This window comes from Paramisgurnus dabryanus, chromosome 8, assembly GCF_030506205.2.
Source record: "Paramisgurnus dabryanus chromosome 8, PD_genome_1.1, whole genome shotgun sequence".
NCBI lineage: Eukaryota > Metazoa > Chordata > Actinopteri > Cypriniformes > Cobitidae > Paramisgurnus > Paramisgurnus dabryanus.
In genome coordinates, this window is record NC_133344.1 from 15,076,314 (window position 1) to 15,100,123 (window position 23,810).

General features: G+C 36.4%; 2 protein-coding genes across 5 annotated transcripts in view; one reads left to right on the forward strand and one right to left on the reverse strand.

Annotated features, from left to right (window-relative positions):
- On the reverse strand, positions 1-9,947 carry lin37 (lin-37 DREAM MuvB core complex component). Of its 3 annotated transcripts, none has more exons than XM_065280628.2 (10): positions 9,903-9,947; positions 8,557-8,652; positions 8,372-8,438; positions 4,533-4,583; positions 4,380-4,409; positions 4,074-4,159; positions 2,645-2,802; positions 1,039-1,164; positions 427-500; positions 1-339 (listed from the first exon to the last, which is right to left on the reverse strand). In XM_065280628.2, exons 2-10 carry the CDS (start codon positions 8,588-8,590, stop codon positions 261-263), a joined length of 705 nt encoding a protein of 234 aa, XP_065136700.1. In that variant the 5' UTR covers positions 8,591-8,652; positions 9,903-9,947; the 3' UTR covers positions 1-260. The 3 variants fall into 3 exon arrangements, with proteins under 3 accessions (XP_065136700.1, XP_065136698.1, XP_065136699.1); XM_065280626.1 differs by lacking the exon at positions 9,903-9,947 and adding an exon at positions 9,213-9,305; XM_065280627.2 differs by lacking the exon at positions 9,903-9,947 and adding an exon at positions 9,230-9,281.
- The window catches only part of proser3 (proline and serine rich 3), a 20,923-nt gene continuing 6,532 nt past the window's right edge, over positions 9,420-23,810 (forward strand). The window contains exons 1-9 of one of the 2 annotated variants that reach the window (XM_065280623.2): positions 9,420-9,474; positions 9,721-9,819; positions 9,907-10,018; positions 13,021-13,313; positions 14,055-14,206; positions 15,949-16,037; positions 16,938-17,023; positions 17,405-17,538; positions 22,925-23,133. In XM_065280623.2, coding sequence (XP_065136695.1) covers positions 9,800-9,819; positions 9,907-10,018; positions 13,021-13,313; positions 14,055-14,206; positions 15,949-16,037; positions 16,938-17,023; positions 17,405-17,538; positions 22,925-23,133 — 1,095 coding nt within the window. In that variant the 5' untranslated portion in view covers positions 9,420-9,474; positions 9,721-9,799. The remainder of the gene's footprint in view (positions 9,475-9,720; positions 9,820-9,906; positions 10,019-13,020; positions 13,314-14,054; positions 14,207-15,948; positions 16,038-16,937; positions 17,024-17,404; positions 17,539-22,924; positions 23,134-23,810) is intronic. The other variant, XM_065280624.2, reaches the window with a different exon arrangement.

Consider the following 23,810-nt stretch of genomic DNA (forward strand, 5'->3'; position numbering starts at 1 on the left):
ACACACACTTTCACTGTTTTTTACTGTTATTATAAACAACATAACATTTAACAAAATATGCAAAGCATTATGTTCCTCTTCAATTCCGTAAAGCAAGTCTATTTAAAAATAAAAACAAGGACATTAAAAAAACTGGTTTGCTCTCATGTATTTGCTTTAGTTCTCGATTTACAATTCTGGCTAAGTTGTGTAACTTTCTTGTTAGAACATGTCATTTCACTCCCAAAACACATCTGACATGCTTTTTTTTTCTCCATGGACTAGCGTTCATACATTTCCTTCAGGATTTTTATGCTCTCACTGTATCTTAGTTGGTTTTTATTGGAGGCCTCCTTCCACCTACAACACATAAGAATCAAATGAGAAACAATATTTAAATATATTTTTAAATGTGTGTGTGTGTGTGTTAAACAATTCCATTCATACTTCTGTCTAATTTTCTTCCAGCGTTTGATGTGATTGTAAATAAGAGGTGATGACCCTGCTGCAGCATCTATGGACTGAAAGAAAAACGTCATTAGTAGCTAAAAATAAGTATGCAAAAATGTATGCAAATGCAACTGAATGTCCTTATTGCTTCTTGTTCATATAATCTTTATTCATTTGTATATATTCATCTCAAAGTCTCACATGTATGCATGTATGTTTTAACTGATTATACATGATATAATAACACCCGCTGAATCAGTTTCTAGTAAGACTGAGAACTGAAACGCAACTAAGATTGTTTAATAAACCATTTCCTTTCTATTTATCATACTTCATTTCCTGCCTGCTGTTCTTCCTCTCCATCTCTGTATCTGCATTGTGGTTGAGTAGCAGTGTTAACTCAAAACGTTGACCATCTTTGAGTAATGAACGATGTCATTTTCCTGACTAGTTAGCTGGTTTTAAATCTTTGACATGTAGGATCTAATATCCGCACAAATCCGATCTAAAACGAGTCAAAATGTTCTCTAAAAATTCCCTGCCACCCATGATGTTTACAAAACCAAAAATATAGATAGGATTTATGAAGCATGCAGGTCAGCAGCTCACCTGGCTCTCTGCAGGCTTTTCTACAGGTGGAATTCGGAGATTTACAGGTTCATCTGATTTTATTGGACAGACAGGTGGAGGAAGTCTGTAGATGTTCTGACCTTTGCCGTTTAGCATGTCACTCATCTTAAAGAATAAGAATAAAAAAAAAAATGTTTTTTTCTTAGCCATTTCCATTCGATTAAGACACTTATGGGCAATTTCAAAGGAAAAATGTATAATTTTCATACACATTTCAGAGGGATAGATGATGCAAGATGTAACAACTTATTTAACAACAACATTGCTCGGAAGTTAACAAGTTGCCTAAAAGTTGAAAGGTTACCAAACATATTATTGACTAACAATGGAAATATATAGGGCAACGAGTCCCCCTGTGGTCAAAATCAAGTTTTTAATGTCGTTTATATCTCTATGTGGTGTTTTTAAATATGTTTTAAGACAAACCATGTGCAAATTTATCATTTAACACCAATGCTCAGTAATTCCTCTATAAAATTGCAGTCATCTCATTCCCTTGGTTTCCTACATCACAAACATGCAACCAATCACGTCAACACAGTTGAACGATGGGATTAGGGAGTCCGAGCCATAGAAATATATGCCACATAGTGCTAAAACAATAGCAGTACTGCTGCTTCAGCTCTACTTCTGTGATACGAGTATGCGCAGCTCAAGCATACAGTGTAAATCCACTAACCTGCTTTAAAAATGCCTGTTGCAAACCAGCAGCTATGTGTCTGAAATTGCTGAATGTGGCATCTATTTACATATATATCTATGGTCCGAGGCGGTGCAATTGAGTAAAGGAGGGGACTAATTTGCATATTCATATTTCAAAGTATACTACATAACGCAAGGGTATATAGTAACATTCATGCAGTTTTAAAGGGGACATTTCAAGACTTTTTAAGATGTAAAATAAATCTTTGGTGTACCCGGAGTACGTATGTGACATCTGGCTCAAAATACCATATAGAAATTTGGTCACACTTTATTTTACGGCATCACTGTTACAGTGTAATTATACATTTAAGTACTAAGTAATAATCACTAACAACATGTACTTAAAAGAGGGTTGGGGTTAGGATTAGGGTTTGGTTTAGGGTTAACTATGCCTAATTAACTGTTACTACTATGATAATTACATGTAACATGTGTAACAAAGACACCGTAAAATAAAGTGTTACCGATAATTTATTATAGCATTTTAAAATTGCCACTTTGTAGGTGTTATCAAAAATGCAATTTTGGGTGTGTCCTTTTAAATGCAAATAAGCTGATCTATAAAGAAGAAAAAAGATGCACTTAATGGCAGTAGCGTGGTTGGGTAGTGCCAATTAAGGGGTGGTATTATCCCCTTCTGACATCACAAAGGGAGACAAATTTCAATGACAGATTTTACACATGCTTGCAAAAGTCAGATTTTCATGTTATGTCCACTTTAAGGGATAAAATTATCGACTACAGGGGGACTTTAACAAAATAAAGGTTAGCAGGCAATGTGTCTTATTTTTAAAGATGCAAGGTCGCATTACACTTCGGTGTGTGACCTCCCTATATGAAAATTTTCAATAATTGCAATGTGGATGCTGCTAGCAGATACCTCGTCCTCCCCAGAGCTGTGAGGAGGGCTGGGTGCAGTTCTCTCTCTCATAGAGGGGTTGTTTCTCATCCATGCCCGACAGATGGGGTAGAGTGGTGTGGTAGTGCTGAACTGAGCCAAGTCAACACTGCGATCAAATAACTTGATTATATAAGCATCTGATGGAGAAGATCAGACACACAACACACACGCATTAAAAAAAACAATGCAGAAATGATGAGCAGATATAGCACATAAGATGCAGAAAACTTTTCAATCCTTATGTGCTGATGTACATTTTAAACTTGTTGAAAATAACATACCAAGTATAAAATATTAAAAATAACCCATATATCTACTGCATTACTTTATAGGAATGACAATCCAATTAAAAGGTTTATCATGCAAAATGAAGAGCTACAGTACAAAGTAGTGCTGCACAATTAATCGCATCGCAATCGCAATGTCAGCCTGTGCAATTATATGACAGCAAAATGTTGCAATTATATTAAATAAATCCATGTGTGGACTTGTTAACACCAACTTTCTGATAACAGTTTGATGATTTTCCTTGCTGTTTAAAAAAAAGAAAGAAAAACAAACAAAAAAGGTAGTGCGGTGTGTGTGGTGTGCGTCGTCACTTGTGTGTGCGCAGCGCGGAAATACCAGAGCGAAGATGGATGCAGAGGAGGTTGACAGTGATCTGGTAGCTAAAAAAAAACTCTACGTCTGTTGTATGGCAGTATTTTGGATTTAGGATTACTGACACTGAGCAGTTGCTACATCACGTGGCAATACGAAAACATTTCTAGTTTTACAAATACACATTTTAGCATTATCCCTAAACTGTGTGTGGATTTTCCTTAAAACCCATCAAGTTGACTCATGATACCATTTATTATAATCGCAATCGCACATCGCAATATTAGCATGAATAACCGCAATCGGAAAAATTACCCAAATCGTGCAGCCCTAGTACAAAGTCAAGGCATAAATTTAATATCAAATATGCCGATTCTTTCTAAGGGGGAGTGCACACCAAAGCATTTACGCCCGCGGCCAGCGCATGTTTTCAATTGTTTCCAATGGAAGATTGCCGTTTTTCAAAAAAGCCAGCAGCTAGCGGTCTTCTTCCGCGCTGAAAACCGGCATTCAGTGGTTTTTCCGCGCTCAGCGCCAAGAGTTGAAAAATATTCAACTTTGGGGGAAAAGCTCCGCTCGTCAATGTCAGTTCTCACCTGGCCGTCCAATCACAGTGGAGGAGGGGCGGGACATTACCACAGCAACCAACGGGCTCACAGCTGAAGTATTACAGCTACCAAAGCGCTCAGCTGAAGAAAGCTGACACTCAGCTGATAAAACAGCTGGCATTAGGCATCCTCCAGGCGTTTTCAGCCATGTTTAAAAGTTTTGGTGTGCACAACCCCTAACAGATGTTTTGTTATCTTACTCTGTTTATGCTGGTTGGTGTCAGCCAGACTATCATCCATCTCCTTACGCTTCTTCCTTCTGTGTTGTGGGAATCGTGACGATGGTCTACGAGAAGCAAAAGTGTTTTTAAGACACGTGATACAACCTTTACTACGGATAAAAAAGGAATTTAGCCATTTTTTAACGAGAAGAATAATCAGCCCTCACTACAAAAATCAACCTTACCCAACTCATTTATTATCCTTTTCGATTAATAAACACCAGAGACAGTGTTGTCCCATTCATTTAAAATATTATACCAAAGGTTAGAGAAGATTATGCTTACCTTTTCCCAGCCGAGGAAGGTGATAAATCCCTATATATAAGAAAACAAAGCAAACATTATTTATTTGCTGTACATAAAATTTTTAAATCTGTCTTAACTATTTTATATATTAAATACTTTTAAATGTAATAATATAACATTTCAAAACCATACTTGCTCAAAGTGTCTGCCACCATTTTCCCAGCATCCTCCTCATTCTGCTCTCTGCGGAACAGACAGAAGAAAAAGACTAGGGGTTAAAATATGTCATTTGTCTTTAAAAACTAATGTTTCCTTATTCATAAAAAGCCTTAATTTGATTATTCCAGTAATTACATGGATACAATTCAATATTCATTTCCTGAATCAATATTTTTAATTTGCAAGTTTTCTGTAATCAAATGAAAGCAATGAAATCACTGCTAGTGATTGGTTTAAAACGAACGCCTGATAAGAAATGTAATAATAGCAGTAAACAAGACTATCAAACTGGCAATCGTTCAGACAGCTGATAAATGAAGGATGTAATGTTTTCGTAAAAACCTGTGGGTGCCTTAAATGGTCATAATTGTCTAAACACTGATAAGCTTTTTGATTTACCATATTTGTGGAAATTTAAAAACTATTAATATATAGATTTTTAGATATTTGGAACAGAAAAGTAGCTGCCTAAAGTAAAACATCAAATATGCATGGTCAACATCAAATGTAACTTGGGACCAATCACAAGGGTATTTTTTATTGAGATTTATATTAATAAGAAAAGCTTTCCATTGATGTGTGGTCTGTTAGAATAGGACAATATTTGACCAAGATACCACTATTTGAAAATCTGAAATTGAGGGTGCAAAAAAAAAATATTAAGGATCAAATGCCTTTAAAGTTGTCCAAATAAAGTTCTCACATACATACATGTGTGAACCTTTTGGACTTTCATGGTTTTCTGAATAAATGTGTCATAAATGTGATCTGATCTTCATCTAAGTCAAAGGTATTGACAAACATAATGGGACAGTGTCTCGGACAGGGCTTATCCTAGTCCCAGACTAAAACGCATGTTTGAGCTGCTATAATTTTAAAACACCTTGCACTGACATATTTTAACATACATCAGTACACTTTTTTGTCTCAAGATGCACACCAATATATTTTTTGTAAGGTTTGTTTGTAAAACCTATTTAACTGTCCTAAAACACCTAAGGTCTAGTCCTGGATTAATCTAAACCTTGTCTGGGATGTGTCTAAAAATAATTACACAAAAAATTCTGATCATCATGTTTTTAATGAGAACAACCAAAAACCTCATAGTGCTTGTGGAAAAATTATGTGAACCCTTGCGTTAATGACCTCAAAAAGGCTAAGTGAAGTCAGATTTTAGCACACCAGGGGTCTCATTTATAAAACTGTGCGTGGGATCCTTACTAAAAGTCTACATATGCACAAAAGCCAAAAATGGCATACGCCAAAAAAATAATAAGACTTCTTAAACAAAGCAATGTTCCCTTTATAAATCAAATATCACCTGCAAGTGTGCGTCATGAATCATCCTCAGATCCCACCATGCAAGCCCATTCTCCCATTAAGTTTGTTTTTTTATCACAACCTTTGCGTGGAAACTGGCGTACGCATGTTTCCAGACTGTTTTGTGTGTACGCACACTTTATAAATGAGACCCCTGGAGTCTTGTTAGGTAATACGTTTGGAGGTATGGACTTTAGCTACTTTGTTAAAACCCATCAAACATTTGGAGTTTGCTCTGCACAAGAAGAACATAAATTCAAGAAGAATATAAACTGAAAAGGGTTACAAAGTTATTTCCAAGACATTAGAAATTCACCAGTCTATAATTAGGCAAACAATCTACAAATGAAGATGCTTTGGGACTGTTGTTACCCTACCAAGAAGTGGACGCCCAGTTAAAATGACACCAAGAGCACAACAAAGACTCATCAATGAGGTAAAAAAACAACCCTGAATGACAGCCAAAGATTTAAAGGCATCATTGGAACTTGCTAACATCTCTTTTCATGAGTCTACAATACGTAAAACACTGAACAAGCAGAGTATCCACGGCAGGACACCACAAAGGAAGCCATTGGTGTCTAACCAATTGAGTGACCGCGAGTATAGCCGTGCTGTCTCTGTTTGAGGCATGTCAACCAAAACGACGCTTCTCCTAAACTGACGCAGGGTTTCAACTTCACTTAAATAAAATGACATTGGACGCATTTTCTACTTATTTTAAAAATCCCAAATGTATTTAATATTTTGATAATTATGAAGTTGAGTATTCCAGTTCTTTGTTTACAAAAAACAAACATGCATTCAAATCTTTTCAATAAAACTCATATAAATATCTTAACTTTTTGTTAAAGCTGCAGCTATAATAAACCCACTTATACTTTTAGGTTGTTTTCACATATATTGGTGCGCACCGTGGTGCGGCCTCGGAGCGCACCAAAATACATTGTATCATTTTTCAGTTAGTGCGGTCCGTGTTCACATATATATATTTTTTACTTTATTCGAAATGCCGCACCGTACACCATGTGACAACGGTCAGCGCTGTCATTGGTCTCTGACAGCTCTTACCGTCTCATGACCACCCCCACGTTTCCACGACAACCAGCTTGACAGGGAGAGCGCAGCTATCAAGATGTGGAGATAAACGATGCACGTCTTTGCGAAGTTTCTTTGCTTTAACGCGAAATTGCGTAGCTGTTCTATTAAAGCCTTTCTCACGGAGCCGTTTGCTAAAAGCCCGTAATGTCACTATTTGTGTGTGGAGGACAGCTATGCATTTATAAAATCATCAGCTCAAACGTAAAGGAGACAGCGAATCTCTATGCAACGGACCAGGATTGGCTTGTTTGTTGTTAACCCACAATATAACACCCGGCTCACGTCACAACGAAAGCCCAGTGGCTCAAACATGTGGAGAACTTCCTGTATTTGGTTCGGCCCGAGGTCCAGCAGTGTTCACACCACAGGTGGGTCGCCCCAGAGTTCGGCAACAGCCGCTCCGAGACCACCTGTTTAGAGCGGTCTCGGAGCGGTCGTTTAGTGCGCACCCGAGTGCGGCTGTTGTGTTCACACTGACCCAAACGCACCGTACTCGGAGCGACACGTCATTTGGGTCGACCTAAACAGTGTATATGTGAAAACACCCTTAGTCCAAGCTAAAGATCCTTTTACAATTCATTAAATAAGCAGTCATAATTATATTCTTAATTTCTTTTTTTGTTGTTGTTTCCTTATTTTATCACCTCCTGTCTGTAAACAGGGAGAATGACAAACTTTTCTGCTGAATTGACAACTTGCACAGGAGCCACAAAACGAAAGACATCTTTTATAACAACAACAGCAAAAACTGCCTGGATCAGCAAAGAGCAAAAACCCAAATTAACATCGACAACTTTACTGCTTTACCACGAGATGCAAACAGCTGCAGGAGGCAAAGGGTCTGAAAGGGTCGTTGCACTGTTTATTTTGGTAAGGTAGGTACGCAATATGTTTGTATTGAGATGGATTCAGATATTCTACTTTGATGAAACATTGTGTTGCTTATGAAATTTGTGTTCGTTTACGGATTAGCGTAACGATATGGTTACTACGTCTACACAACCGAAGTGTGCTTTAACTAATTCTGATGTAAACCAGTTTATGTTGGTTATTTTGGAAATGTTATTCACTTTGTACTGCAAGGTTTTCTCACTGGTGAATGAGACATGAGATGTGACCGTCAGATCTGTGCTTGTTCATGTGTTTTGAAAGAGGCGTGACTTTGGATGGCAATTTGACTGGAGGGTGGGATCTTGATTTCATTGCTAGGCGGCTACCATTAGCATTTTTCAAAATGTGATACCCTACCTTTAAAATAAGCGCTTTGTTATCATAGCCATTCGTTAAATTGGTCATTCACTTATGTCAACCATCAACAAAAATCACATGACTATTAAATCACATTTGATAATACATATTGGGTGGATTTATTTTAATGTATATGTACTAACCTCTCACTGTCACTCCTTTCAACCAGACCCTGCAACACTGCATCAAGGCGATTTCGAGCCCCAGGGTCTGCAGAAGAACACATTTTGCCCTTTAATACTCACATTTATAGAAACACTGCAAAATTACATCATATATGGAGAATCATATCTTAAAAACACTGCCGTACAAATACAAAACCTCTCACCTGTTTTCTCAGTCTTGATCTTAGAGTGAAGCATCGTAACTTCAAAATGATTTTCTGGATTCTCCTGAGGGATTTTCTTCCTTTACTGTCATTCACCTGAAGATTTAGTGATATGAAGTTACGTCCTATAGAGTTTATTTATTTAATAAAAAAACAGTTTATCCATTCAATACTATAGGAAGACATATATTGTTTAAATAATGATAGTATTGTTAATACAACTAATATGTTTCTCATCATTTATTTTGAATGCTATCATCAATATTATGGTTATTATTATGTCTAAACTTACTGTAACAACTCCCCAGCTACATTTAACTATAAGTCAGGCAATAGCCTTTTAATAATGTATATTATTTAATGTATATAAGTATTACCATTCAGCTGAACGTTTTAAACAGCATATACACAATTCTCATTCACAAAAAACAGATACATGTTATTTTTTTTATAAAAACATAAGTAAATGTTAATAACGACTATTATCTTGCTAATAACTTAGCTGCTATGACAAACAACTGACGTTGGCTAGCCAGAAACCCCCTTAAATTATTTATTAACGACATTAAAACACTACTCTATCTTTATTAATAACCGAAAGATTAAAATAAGTGTTAAATTCATCGCAAATTTTAGTTTATTATATAAAATGAGACCTCTTTCAGCCGTAAACCTTTAGCTGAGAGACTGACGAACCGAATCTGTCTCGTAGTTCGACTTTCCTCTTCCGCGCGCAAGGACATTTCTAGCTCGTCATTGGACAAGGCAGATGGGCAAATATCGCTCTTATTGGTTCAAATCGTTGTCGATCACACAATACGAACGTCTATTGGTTCCTGAGCGGCATTCGAACAATGTAAACAAAATGGTGTTCGGACTACATTTCCCAGAGTTCAACACCGGCACACAATTCGAAAAGTAAGCAGAGACTCTTTCCTTATCTGTATGAAAACTATATAACGAATATGTGTTGTAATTGTAGATATGTCCTGGTATGTTTGTTTAAATATTACAAATAGCACACGGCACGTTTAACACTGGCACAGTTTGAGCTAAACGACTGTTTAATTCCTAGGTAACGTAAACACGCGACAGTTAAGAGGCAGTTTAGGTTTAACATTACTGTACTACAGCATAGACTGCGTTACATTCATCCTTTTCCACGCTTTATAGAAGGATTCCGTAATTGTGAATTATGGTGAATCTACACCTGCGTTCTGTGCTTTGAGCAGACCTGCGTTGTATGATCAACATGAGATCAAGGTGGGTTGCCATTTCCAATTATGCGTAATAAATCATCAGGATTCACTTCAGTTTAATGAAATTTACAACATTCCCTACTTTACCTAGTGGTGCAGCTGTTTTCACAAGACAGAATCCTTTCCCTCGTGATCCTCCTTTGCCCAAGAGCCACTACAGCCCTACTAGATCCAGAAAAATCCCAAAGCAGCAAAAAAGTCTGGTAAGAAGAAAAACAACTAGGCACACTTGATGTTCTTCTGTGTCTAATTTTGGGACTTCTCGACACATACTTATATATTTATGACGAACTTATATATTTTGTAAATAAAAATATAACTGTGCAAACACATTCCAAACATTTTAAAGGGGACTTATGGTCCGATTCACGTTTTTACATTTCCTTTGGTGTGTATTATTAGTACACACAAGGGCGACATTTGCGTATGGCAAGGTATGGCAGTTATCACATCATTAAAAAGTTTTAATTGTGTGTTTATTAAGTGTTTATTGGCGGTTGTCATGACAAGATTTGTGAAATGATGTCACAGTATATTTTGTTTTGATATTATCTTGCTTTAGTTTATCTGTTGCAGGAGTTACAACATTTGAAAAGCATTTTAAACAACAATGATTTTTAGTTTCTATTTTAGTTTTTCATTTGTATTGCTTCCGTATTTTTTACTATATTAAATACACAAAATAACGTTGTTTTTAGCAATGAAATGGGTACACTTTAAAATGGACTTAGAGCCAATACTGAATACCTGAAGAAGCTAAATTATAAAATATGTCTGCAAATTCTAGTAAAAGGGTCCCTACATTGAAGAAGTAACTTTGTTTTGATCTGGATTAAATAATATTGAATAGGGGACAACGCAACACTCAAAATGGCCGCTGTGGCGACTGAAGTCCCGCCTTCCAGTTAAAAGAACCAGTCATCAATCGATAAACAATCACGATTCGCTCTGGGAGGTGGTCGACAAAACATGTATTTAGCAAGTTGTGTGTGACCCGTCATGTCAAAATGTGTCTGGTGCGTCGTGAAACTGTGTATCATGCATCTTTTCAAAATACGTGCTCGCTGCACATGCGTCAAAAGGGTTTATGATTAAAGGTGACATAGAATGATTGAACGGGGTATTTATCCTTGTTCTGTGATGTGACATGTATACACAATTTTTTGGTTGGGTCTGTTATGCCTTAGAAGCTTCCTAAAAACCTCTCTCAGATAGCTCTATTGGGGTGGGGGATTTTAAACAAGTGGTTTTGCACCTATTTGGCTCCCCCTACTGGCTTAACTTGCAATCTCATTACTGATTGGCTGACTTTGCTGCCACTCAAAAAATCTAGCCAATTATTTTAAACTGGAGGGGCAGTGAGATGCCTGTGATGTCATAAGCATCAGTTTCTTCAGATTGGGCCGTTTTCTGGCTGACATTTCTAAAAGAGGAATTTCTATGAGATTGAGATGTTTCGCATAGGGATGTTCACATTGACCGTTTAACCGTTAACCGAAGGTAAGATTTTATGAGCGATTAACATTATCAGTTAAAAGAAAAAAATATTTGTTAATGCACGGTGCGTGTCGTCATGAGCCGACAGACATTTCGTCACTTTTCTATCTTAAATTTGTGAATGTCCTGTAAATGAGACACACAAATTATTGCTGCCCTGACGGTCTGATAAAGAAATAAATTGTATGAGAAATCATTTGTATGCGTGTTTGGAAGCTTAACGGAGACGCGCGCGTGTCCGCGCAAGATGACGCGGTCCGTCTCACGCACATCCGGACAGAGCTTTGCTGAAGGCCTCGGACCCTGACCATAAACATCTCTCTTTTTGCACAAACGGAGAAAGACCACGCAAAAGCAAAACTTTTTGAAAAGCGTTCTGCTTTAGAAATGACCACTGTGGTAGATGAAAAAGAGACAATCTGCCCTCTTTGGATATTAATCATCTGGACTGATCGCGTGCTCTTTGATAAGGTAATGTTGCGTGAATATCTGATAATGTATGAATCCTGGGTCTGTTGTTGATCTGTCGCTGCTGTTTACACGTTCAAATGAAATTATTTGTTTTTACTAGGTCACAACCGTCAACTGTATTTTTTACTCAATGATGACAACTTAATATTAAGTTAACGGTTAATGTTCGGTTCATAAGCGGTTGTCTGTCGGGAAAATTAACTGATATGAACATCCCTAGTTTAGCATGTCTAACACTTTTTGTATGTTCGTGAATGCGGGTAGTCTACCATTATTCAACAAAGACAAGGTAAAAATGTTTTTTCATTCTTTGTCCCCTTTAAAGAGCACTCACAACCACAAAATTCTTAAAAGACACTCACTTAACACTAAATTCTGATGATTTTAGAGATATTCGATATTGTGAACATGGCTGCCTAGTGACACAAGGGACTTTGGTATTATTTATTATATCAGGGGTGTACTTTTGTGTTATTTTATACAGTAATGCAATGACCTTGAAATAAATGCACAATAGGTAGGTTTTTTGGATAAAATGTCCAAAAATCACTAGCACTGTATTATATATTTTGTACTTGAATTATCTTAAATGATTTCAACAAAGTTTAAATTCAGAGAATGAGCTATTTTAAATCTGCACCTGCATTTAGGGTCACCTTGTTACTTTTGTCCAAAACGGCATGTAACATTTATAAATCTTTATTCCATTTTGTCATGCATTAACATGATTTATGATTCCTGTCTGATTGATTCCTCTCAACAGTGAAAGTGAAGACTAAAGCTCCCATCATTTCACGCTCTTTCAAAACATCATCAAGCTACACCATTGTTGATGTTAAGTGATTTGTAGAGGTGAAAATTACATATTGTGCCTTTAATCTTTCTTTTTTGTGTGTGTGTGTGTGACAAACCAGGTGGCAGTTTTATTTTTACTCAATATTTGAGAAAAAAATGCTCATGATATTGCCAAAAGTTGCATAAATACACAAAGTAATACAAACTAATACAAAAATTGTATTTCCTAGATGTCTTTCACATGTACGGTGATGGTGTAATGTGTAAAACACTGTTTAAAGTGTTTATCATGAAATAATGCTAACTTGTGAAATTCAAGTTATCTTCTGGAAACAAGTGATCATTATCTCAAATCAACGCAACATGCTATAAAAAGTAGTGTGTAGGTGCAAAGATTAGGTTTCAACTTGCAGTTAAATATTTTCCCTCCTTCACTTTACAGGCATTGAGTCCTGTCCGGTTTACTCAGAAACACATTTCTCCAGAATCTTCTTCTCAAACTTTATCTCAGAAGAAAGAACACGAGGTCTTTCATGAAGGATCACATAGTGTCGTCCTCTGCCCTCTGACATCCAAAGAATGCCAGCTGAGCTTCTCAGAGTCTTGGCCTTCTACTGACCTGAGTCCTTCTGCAGCTAACAGTCCATCTTCTCCCTGCTCCGAATCTCAGATGTATGCCACAAGAAACATGGTAGCTACAGGAACAGGGTCTAAAGAGCCCTCCGTACTTGCAAAGTAAGAACAATTTGTGGTTTCAGAGATCAGTTTTAAGATTTAACCCTCAATTGGTCTATATGCCCCTTATCGACATTTCATTAGTTAAAAAAAGTGATTCAATTAATCTCAGAGATATAACATTTGTTTACTTTTCCTAAATAATCTATCTATACATACACAAAAAAAAACTGGTCTTGATTCGGTTTTTCTGAAGGTATGTAAAAATATATGAATCTGGTCTTTGTGGTCAATATTACCCCAATTGAGAATGAATGAGATATGCAAAAAAAAAATCTGAAGAAAAAAGATATAAAGGGGTGTGGCCTAATGCACACACATGTACACTCAGACACACACACACAAATTCTCTCTCTCTCTCTCTCTCTCTCTCTCTCTCTCTCTCTCTCTCTCTCTCTCTCTCTCTCTCTCTCTCTCTCTCTCTCTCTTAAAGTTTATTCATTATTTTTAGTTGCCTACAAAAGTTGCTTGAAATTATGTAAAGCATATATTACCATTTAACCTTATATAGATCATGCTCTGTTGTTTCTCTGTTGAGAACAAAATAGGATTTTTAGTTTTGCACTCTACTTAAGCTGTTGTCAATAACAAAGTACATGTTATAAAACCGTTTGTAACGGTTTATAAAGCAATAAATCACACAAGTGACTTTTTAACCCGAGTCAGATTGTTCCCATTTAATTTAGTTGTATAATTGCTACGTGACAAAATTCCTGAAATGCAGCATTTTTTTAAATGTAGGTACATTGAGCGCTTCCGTTTCGGAAAGCCGCAGAGTCGAGAGGAACGTCAGCGTGAGGTTGCTCAAGACGACGATCAACTATTTTGGTGGAAGTCCACATCGCCTCCATCCAGTTCAACACCGACCCAAGCATCAGAGAAACATGCCAGAGGTTTTTTAATTTGGTTATTAAATACAATCATTGTTCATTACACGAACACTGGACATGTCACATTTAATTTATATCTACTATAAAATATAGTATAATAACTCAAGTCAGTGTGATTTGATATTTCATTATGTTATGAAGTTCACTTCTGAGTGTCAAACTAATAGGGCAATGGGGAACACAGTTCATAACATATTAAATGTGTCAGACATTTTAAATATTCCATTAGATATGTTTTACTTTAGTTCAAATTAAATATTTACATATATTTATATCATTTTCAATTCTTTCCTGTCCATTACATTAACAAGGGAAGTCTAATGGAGTGTACACACCAAATGCAAATTTCAAATATTTGCGTGAGTAGATTACATACAAAGTCAATGCAAAGATGGGAACCCGTGCGAACGATGCTACTGACGCAAATTGGGTGACATGATTGGAGTGAAAACACACGCTGTTCATCTCAAATGCCTCTTTGTGCAAAGTTGAAAATATTCAACTTAAGCAAAAAATCGCATGACACGAAGTTAAATCCCACGCGTAAATCTAGAGCAAGGAACATGATGCTTTGCATTTGGTTGGTACGCAGCATAACAACAATAATTTAAGCAGTACATCCTAACACATTTTACATAAAAATGTGACCTTTTTCTTTTTTTTTTATTGAAGTCACACAATTTTTTATTTAAAGCAATAATGTTCACTTTCTGACAAACTTTATTTAAAAATGCCTTTTTATCAACTATATTAAATGTATTTTGTTGCATTTTATAATTATTTTTCGCTAAAACAAGAAATGACTTTGCATGAGTAAGATCAATTTTAGGACTGCGAGATATGTAACAAATAGGGGAATTAGGGATGCTAAACAATTAGTCGCGATTAATCGTTAGCAGAATATAATATAAATTATACATAAATATACAAACGTATATACACATGTAAACATTTCTAAAACATAAACATGCATGTGTGTACATTTATTTATACAAAGTTATTATACACAGTTCACACACATATATGAAGTAAACAAAAACTTTTATTCTGCTAACGATTAATCGCGATTAATCGTTAAGCATCCCTAATGGGAATTATGCAACTGTGCAAAACTGAATGATTTTAATTCTTCAAAAAGTTGACTATAGTTCAAGTTTTAGGTTGATGCAGATAGCAGAGAGACTGTACTGACAAAAAGATTAATGCTTTATTTTTCCCAGAAATAATGTAAAACATGGTTATATAATTTTAAGTTTATTTTTTAAATACATTTTAGTTTAAGTTTAAGTCATCATGAAACAGAAGTATAGTGGTTGTCGTCTTTTCTGTATGCGACATATATCTGAGTGAAAGGTTAACTTGAGTTTGGTCTTTTGAGAACTGATTAGATCATTGGAAGGTGTCCATGTTGCTAATAGCTAATCACTGCAATCTTTTCTTGGGTAGAAATAAGTCTCTGATAGCATCGCCCTAGCACCTTCCTTGAGACAGGAAGTGAGGTAATTTCAAGGAGGTTAACGTTTTTGATTATGAGGGCAGATGAATTTTAAAAAATCACTATCAAAAAACAATATTTCATTAAAAAAGAAAGTTTTTATGTTGCATATTGTATTGTATATATTTAAGCAAGATATCTCACATCACATTTTTTTTCAATATCATGCAGCCCTTATTAATTTCTTTATTTACATTTTTTATGTTTTGTTATGTGTATATATAATGCAAATTCTATTTTTGTGCCGCAGAGTCCCCTGACTTAAACAGTGGCCCTCTTAGTACCCACAAGTCTATTTCAAAGTCCCCTGTCAGAGACATGCTTGACCTCAGTATGCTGGTGAGTTATGGTTAATGTGAACTTTTTACCCATGCCCCCTTTAGGTGTCTCATATGTCCGGTTGTTGAATGGCTACATGGCTCTAAGACAAGATTTTCTTGTTGCTGTTATACAATGCAATGCACTACTTTACAATGTTGTGCTTTGTTTACGAATGCTACTGCAATGCCATACCTTTAAAGTAGTGCTGCACAATTAATCGCATCGCAATCGCAATCGCGATGTCAGCCTGTGCGATTATATGACAGCAAAATGTTGCAATTATATTAAATAAATAAATGTGTGGACTTGTTAACACAAACTTTCTGATAACAGTTTGATGATTTTTCTTGCCGTTTAAAAAAAGAAAGAAAAATGAACAAAAAAGGCAGTGCACGTGTGGCATGCACATGTGTTGCGTGCGTTGTTACTTGTGTGTGCGCAGCACGGAAATAACAGAGCGAAGATGGATGCAGAGGAGATTGACAGTGATCTGGTAGCTGAAAAAAACTCTACGTCTGTTGTATGGCGGTATTTTGGATTTAGGATTACTGACACTGAGCAGTTACTACATCATGTGGCAATACCAAAACATTTCTAGTTTTACAAATACACATTTTAGCATTATCCCTAAACTGTGTGTGGATTTTCCTTAAAACCCATCAAGTTGACTCATGATACCATTTATTATAATCGCAATCGCACGTCGCAATATTAGCAACAATAACCGCAATGGGGAAAATTTCCCAAATCGTGCAGCCCTACTTTAAAGGAAGAAGAACGGCTAAGTGTGAAAACTTTCCCTGATGTGGATCTTAAATGTCATTGCTCCCTCGTAAACCACTGTGGTATATTTGTAGTGACGGTTATTACTAGTAACATTGTTTTTGCAGTTAATCCCACTCACTCATTTTTTTCCAGACGTTATCGGAGTTGTCTCACTGTGACCCAGAGGAACCCGAGATATTACAGCTACAGGAGCAGGCCAGCCGTTTACTACAGAAGAGGTGAAACTGCACATTCATTTCAATACAGACCTGTGGGAAAGAAATGTCACTTCACAATAATAAACAATAATCTGGAAGTCAGTACCGAATGTTTAGGGTAGAGGCCAAGTCTGTGCTGGAAGTTTTTAGCAATGGTGACCTTTCTTGTTGCTTTTTAAAAATATAGGTCAAAGTCCTACTAAATTTAACATCACTAAAAAGTTGCTAGCACAGTCAATAGAGCAAACGTTATCAGCGCAAAAGCTTGTGGGTTTAATTCTTAGGTGACACACATACTGATAAAAAATGTAAACCTTGAATGTACTGTAAGTAGCTTTAATAATACTTTTACTAGGAAATAGCTGTCATTGAAATGTTAATCTTTCTTTACTTTGTTTTCAGTGAACGTTCTCTCAGCAGTTGTTCAATGCATATCAGCTCTGAGGGTTTGGGTTGCTCAGATTTCTCCTCCCCTGTCAGCGCAGATGAGCCGATAGGAAAACCACACATACCCACTTTAATAGGCCCAAGCAACTGTAAGTAATAAAAGCACCTCAGAGCACCTTTGCATAATCTGAACACGTTGCAAAATCATTATCAGTGGATCAGTGGAGCTTATTGCAAAAATACTTTCCTATGACAGCAAACACCAAAACCTCCAACCACATGTTTTGAAGAAACTGAAGCGATTTTTGAAGTAAACACGTTTTTAATCGTAGTCAATTTTTGTCTACTTATCACTTATTACAATCTTAGGGGTGTGAGAAAATATTAATACATGCATATCATAAAACCCCAAATCGGAAAAAGTTTGTGAGAAAAAAAAAGGAATGGAATAATGTACAAATCTCATAATCTTATATTTTATTCACAATAGAATTTAGATAACATATCAAATGTTGAAAATGAGACATTTTAAAATGTCATGCCAAATATTGGCTGATTTTGGATTTGATGAGAGCTACACATTCCAAAAAAGTCGGGACAAGGCCATGTGTGGCATCCCCTCTTCTTCATATAACAGTCTGCAAACGTTTTGGGACTGATGAGACAAGTCGCTCAAGTTTAGGAATAGGAATGTTGTCCCATTCTTGTCTAATACAGGCTTTTAGTTGCTCAGCTGTCTTAGGTCTTCTTTGTCGCATCTTTTCTATCTGGCACTGTCATGTTGGGAAAAACAAGGCATTTTCGCCAACAGGACTGCTGCATACTGGATGTTTTTCCCTTTTCACACCGTCCTTTGTAAACCCTAGAAATGGTTATGCGTGAAAATCCCAGTAACTGAGCAGATTGTGAAATACTCAGACCGGCCCATCTGGCACCAACAACCATGCCACGCTCAAAATCACCTTTCTTTCCCATTCTGACATTCAGTTCAGGAGATTGTCTTGACCAGGACCATACCCCTGAAAGGATTAGTCCATTTTCTTAAAAGAAAAATCCAGATAATTTACTCACCATCATGTCATCCAAAATGTTGATGTCTTTCTTTGTACAGTCGAGAAGAAATTATGTTTTTGAGGAAAACATTGCAGGATTTTTCTCATTTTAATGAACTTTAATAGAAACCAACATTTAACACTTAACTCAACACTTAACAGTTTTTTCATCGGAGTTTCAAAGGACTATATACGATCCCAAACGAGGCATATGGGTCTTATCTAGCGAAACGATTGTCATTTTTGACAAGAAAAATAAAAAATATGCACTTTTGAACAACAACTTCTCGTCTAGGTCCGGTCCTGTGATACGCCAGCGTGACCTAACGTTAGTGCGTAGTGACGTAGAGAGGTCACGTGTTACATATATGAAACGCACATTTGCGGACCATTGTGAACAATAAACTGACACAAAGACATTAATTAGTATTTTAAACTGTTTAATGCACAGGTAGTTCCAGTCAGTTTGACATATTTAGGTAGACTAAATGGATGATTTTTGCATATCGTTTTATATGTATGGTGAATATGGCAATTTTGAGAAATGGGCCCAGGCACAAGACGAAATAGAAGACTTGGAGAGAGCGGGAGAGAGAGGGCTATGGTCCTCCTCTTTCAGTTCTCTGTTTCTCTCTTTTAATAATGAATTTAAATAAATGTGATAATTCATTTAAATAAAGTAAAACGATGGCACTACTTTATTTAAAGCAGACGGAGTGCGAGCCTTAACTTAAGAAAATGACCGTCATTTTTACCCGTCTGTTAAAAAATTACACTGTAAACATTAATTACAGCTTTAACTTGTTTTTAACTTGGCAAATAACCAAGGTATAAGCAGGATACACGTCGGGTGGTTCTTTGCCTCTGTCGTGCATTAAAATCCTTTAATGGATGGCTAGTCGTGGATTATCCCTTACATAAATTCAAATGCTTTACCTCAAAGATCAAAATATTTGGACTGGCACCTTCACACTTTATTAACACCAAAATCTTGATCGCTTCATGAGCCAAAAGCATTAATGGTTATGCGGCCAAACGGTATGTACGTACAAAAAAGACGAGGACCTGGCAACACTGCAAGACAGCTCGATGTGGAGCAGCCTCAAAAATGCGTACAATGCACAACACCAAGACGGAGGTTTATTTTAACGCTGTTAAATTATTTTGGTCAAAGCTGTGAATGATAAGCACGCAAGACGGCAGGACATTGCTTTGGTTATCTCTGCATCAATCATCACTTTTTCGGGAGTGAGTCTTGTTCCGTACAGACATGAAACGAACATTTAGGGGATTCACTCCCGCATTTAAATGCAGCTGTCACTCCCGAAAGTTTTTCAGTGTGTACGATGCCTATATGACATGAAATGAAGAGCTAATGTATTTTTTTCTCCGTGCTTGTGCATTCAGCAGACAAATACCCACGATCCCCGCCGCCGTGTCTTTCTCATACGCTGCATGGTGTTCAGGATGTCTTGATTTAAAAGGGACACACTACTTTTTTGAAAATATGCTCATTTTTTAGCTCCCCTAGAGGTAAACATTTGATTTTTACCATTCCATTCAGCTGATCTCCGGGTTTGCCGTTACCATTTTTAGCAAAGCTTAGCACAATCCATTGAATCTGATTAGATCATTAGCATTGTGCTGAAAAATAACCAAAGAGTTCCGATATTTTTTCTAAAGCTTGACTCTTCTGTAGTTACATCGTGTACTAAGACCGACAGAAAATTAAAGTTGTGATTTTCTAATCCGATATTACTAGGAACTATACTCTCATTCTGGCGTAATAATCAAAGAATTTGCTGCTGTAACATGGCTGCAGCAGGCGTAGTGATATTACGCACTGCCCGAAAATAGTCCCCTGCCATTGAACGTAATCAAGGGGGTTCCATCATTCCTCAGAGGAACAACGTAATTTGATAAAAAGGTTGATTTGAGAGGGGCAAAAGTAAAGAACTACAGCAAAGTTTTGGATGCTCAGCTAAAATTATCTCAAATGCTTTAAAATGGCAATAAAAACCCAAAGCACATGAAAGAAAACAAACAACTACTGTTAAAATAGATTGAAGAATAGTCATGATGGCAAAGATTCAGGCTATACTCGCCCAATTTTTTTTTTTTTTTTGATGATACAACTTTCATTTATTTATTTAAGTGCAGTAATTTTGCAAACACTTAAACTGAGAAAAATGCCCTTAAAGTTTTTTTTTTCTGCAAGAGCAGAATCACATCAAGACATCAAAAGTACCAACGTAAAATGGAATAACATTTGTGGCCTAATAAGAGTAAACTTGTTATTGTGGGGTCTTGTGGTTATCGACGGTACCTCAGGCGGCCCCCGGGTAGTGAATTCAAACCACAGTACACTTGTTAAGACATGTGGTGCAAAAATCATGGTATATTAAGATGTTTTTATACTACCATGTTGGGCCTATTTATCACATATAAGATAACATGGATCACATCAGAATACTTGAAGAGATTATGTTGCCCCTTGCAGAAGAGGAAATGCCCCTTAAATGTGTGTTTAAACAAGACAACAACCCCCAAACACACAAGCAAGAGGACAAAATCTTGGTTCCAGACAAAAAGGATTGAGGTTATGGAGTGGCCAGCTCTCTACCCCATTAAAAACTTGTGAGGTGACATTAAAAATGCAGTTTCTAAAGCAAAACCGAAAAACCTTGACAGGGTTTCTAAGTGCCAGAGGTTGGTTGACCTGATTTGACACAGATGCGCAGCAGTTATCAACCACAGTGGTTATGCAACTAAATATTAGTAATAAAATAGTTAAAAGTGAAGTGAAATCTTAAAAAAATCTTCGGTTTATAAGTGTCTAAAGAGAAAATGTTGACACTGCTAATTCTTTAACGGCTTACTTTTTTTCTTTGCTTCCCCTTTTTTTCAGTACACTGCTATTATTTTGAACACAACTCTATGTATATTTTTTATAATTTTAAAGCCGACATTTCACAAGACTTTTTTAAGATGTAAAATAAATCTTTGGTGTCTCCAGAGTACATATGTGAAGTTCTAGCTCAAAATACCATATAGATAATTTATTATAGCATGTTAAAATTGCCACTTTTTTAAGTGTGAGCAAAAATGTGACGTTTTTGGGTGTGTCCTTTAACATGCAAATGAGCTGATCTCTGCACTTAATGACAGTGTCATGGTTGCATAGTGCAGATTAAGGGGCGTATTATCCCCTTCTGACATCACAAGGGGAGCCAAATTTCAATGACCTATTGCTTGCAAAGAATGGTGTACCAAAACTAAGTTACTGGTTGATCATTTTCACATTTTCTATGTTGATATAAGCACTGGGGACCCAATTATAACACTTAAACATGAAAAAGCCTGTATGATATGTCCCCTTTAATATGTTTATATGTTAAGTATTCATATTTATAAATAATATAAATTTTATATTAATATAAAAGTGCATATGCGCTGGTAAATATTTCTTCAATATATACATGCATGTGTGTGTATTTATATATACAAAATTAGTATATACAAAAATGTTTATTCTGCAAACGATTAGTTGTTATGCAGCCCAAGATTGAACAATAGTTTAAATCAAACTGTTTAGACCTTACAAACCTTACTATTTCACTATGGTGGACAGCTACCATAAATGTTTTGTAAGGGTTTATATTCAATTCAATTCAATTTTATTGTGTAATAGTAACCCTAAAGTGTCATGAAAGAGTTTAAAATGTGTAGCCTATACGTGGGTTGATATAATATATAATTTATATAATAATTTTCAGTATACACATTATCCCACCGAACATAAAACAATTTTTACAGACTTTCCATAGAAATTATTGCAATACACAGTGATATAACATTAGCTATGATGGCTATCTACAAAAAATGACAGATAGGGTCGATTATGAGCTAATAACACAGCTGACATACCCTTCCAATGACAACAAAGTTGAATATTTGTCGCAAAATTAGATTGCATTTGTACTCCTCCAGGCTTTGTAGGCTTTTAAAGAGTCTCCGGAGTAGGACGAGGGAAAGTTGATGAGGTTAACCGGATACTGCAGGTCAGAAAAGCTATCCGCTCCTTTATCGGTCTACTGTAAAAGCACCCGAGGGCATTATAGGGATCTGTTATGTTTAATCTATTTAGTTTTGCTATGCACATGTCTATGTCTTTTGAATTAAAATACGCAGCGAACTCTGGCACCATTCATTTCATATTCGTTCCCGGCTGTCCCTGCATGCCAAAAAGGTGATGGGTCACGTGACGTCCGGACCTCTATTGGAAGTATCCCAATAAATCTCCTCGCTTTAAAGTATGGCAACATATTCCGTCGCAACCCCCTGTATCCCGGTACAATAGTGATTTTTGCCAAAACACAGCCCTACTTAATCTTGTTGGTGTTGTCTTAATGTTACTTTAATTTAACAAAAGCATATTTCACATGTTTGTTTGTTTGTTTGTTTGTTTTTTGTCTTTTTTTAGTGGTTTTAGAGCCCAGTTTATGTGAAGGAACGTCTTTTCACACACCTGCTGTTGGTTCCGTCGGGTCTGGGGTCAGACGTGAAGATGACATATTGTTTCAGTGGCGTCTGAGGAGGAAGATGGAACAGGCCAGGCAATGGTGTCAGGAAACCTCTTCCCACAGTTCTGTTCTCCATGTACCCCTTGCACAAACTGTGGGACCAAACCAGGTAAATTAAAGGAACACTCCACTCTTTTTAAAAATATTCTCATTTTCTAGCTCCCTAGAGTTAAACATTTGATTTTTCGCATTTTCGAATCCATTCAGCTGATCTCTGTCTGGGTCTGGCAGTAAAACTTTTAGCGTAGCTTAGCATAATCCATTGAATCTGATTAGACCTTTAGCATTGCGCTAATAAATATCCAAAGAGTTTCGATATTTTTTCATATTTAAAACTTGACACTTGAAACTTTTAAATTTCTGTCGGTCTTAGTACACGATGTAACTACAGAAGGGTCAAGATTTATATAGGACAATATATTTTTTATATTTAGAGTGATGCTAATGGTCTAATCAGATTCAATGGATTATGCTAAGCTATGCTAAAAGGGGTACTGCCAGACCCGGAGATCAGCTGAATAGATTCCAAAAAGGTAAAAATCAAATGTTTCACTCTAGGGGAGCTAGAAAATGAGCATATTTTTTTTTTAAGTGCCATGTTCCTTTTTAAAGCCAGCATCCAAGTCAGGGTTGGTGAAAATCTGTGTCTATATTTCTTATAGTTTGCTAAACATCATGGTCATTTTTCCAGGCACTGTATGCAAAACATACAAAAGCCAACAATTTTGCATATATTTTGCTAGCGTGTTATAGAGACAGAGCGCAGCGCGTCATAACCTGAAAACC

Coding starts and splice junctions, on each gene's coding strand:
- lin37 (XM_065280628.2), bottom strand. CDS start 8,590: ATGCTTCACTCTAAGATCAAGACTGAGAAAACAG. Junction 4,584..8,371: donor GAAAGGAGTGACAGTGAGAG/GTTAGTACATAT, acceptor TCTGTTCCGCAG/AGAGCAGAATGAGGAGGATG. Junction 2,803..4,073: donor CACCAACCAGCATAAACAGA/GTAAGATAACAA, acceptor CTTCTCCATCAG/ATGCTTATATAATCAAGTTA.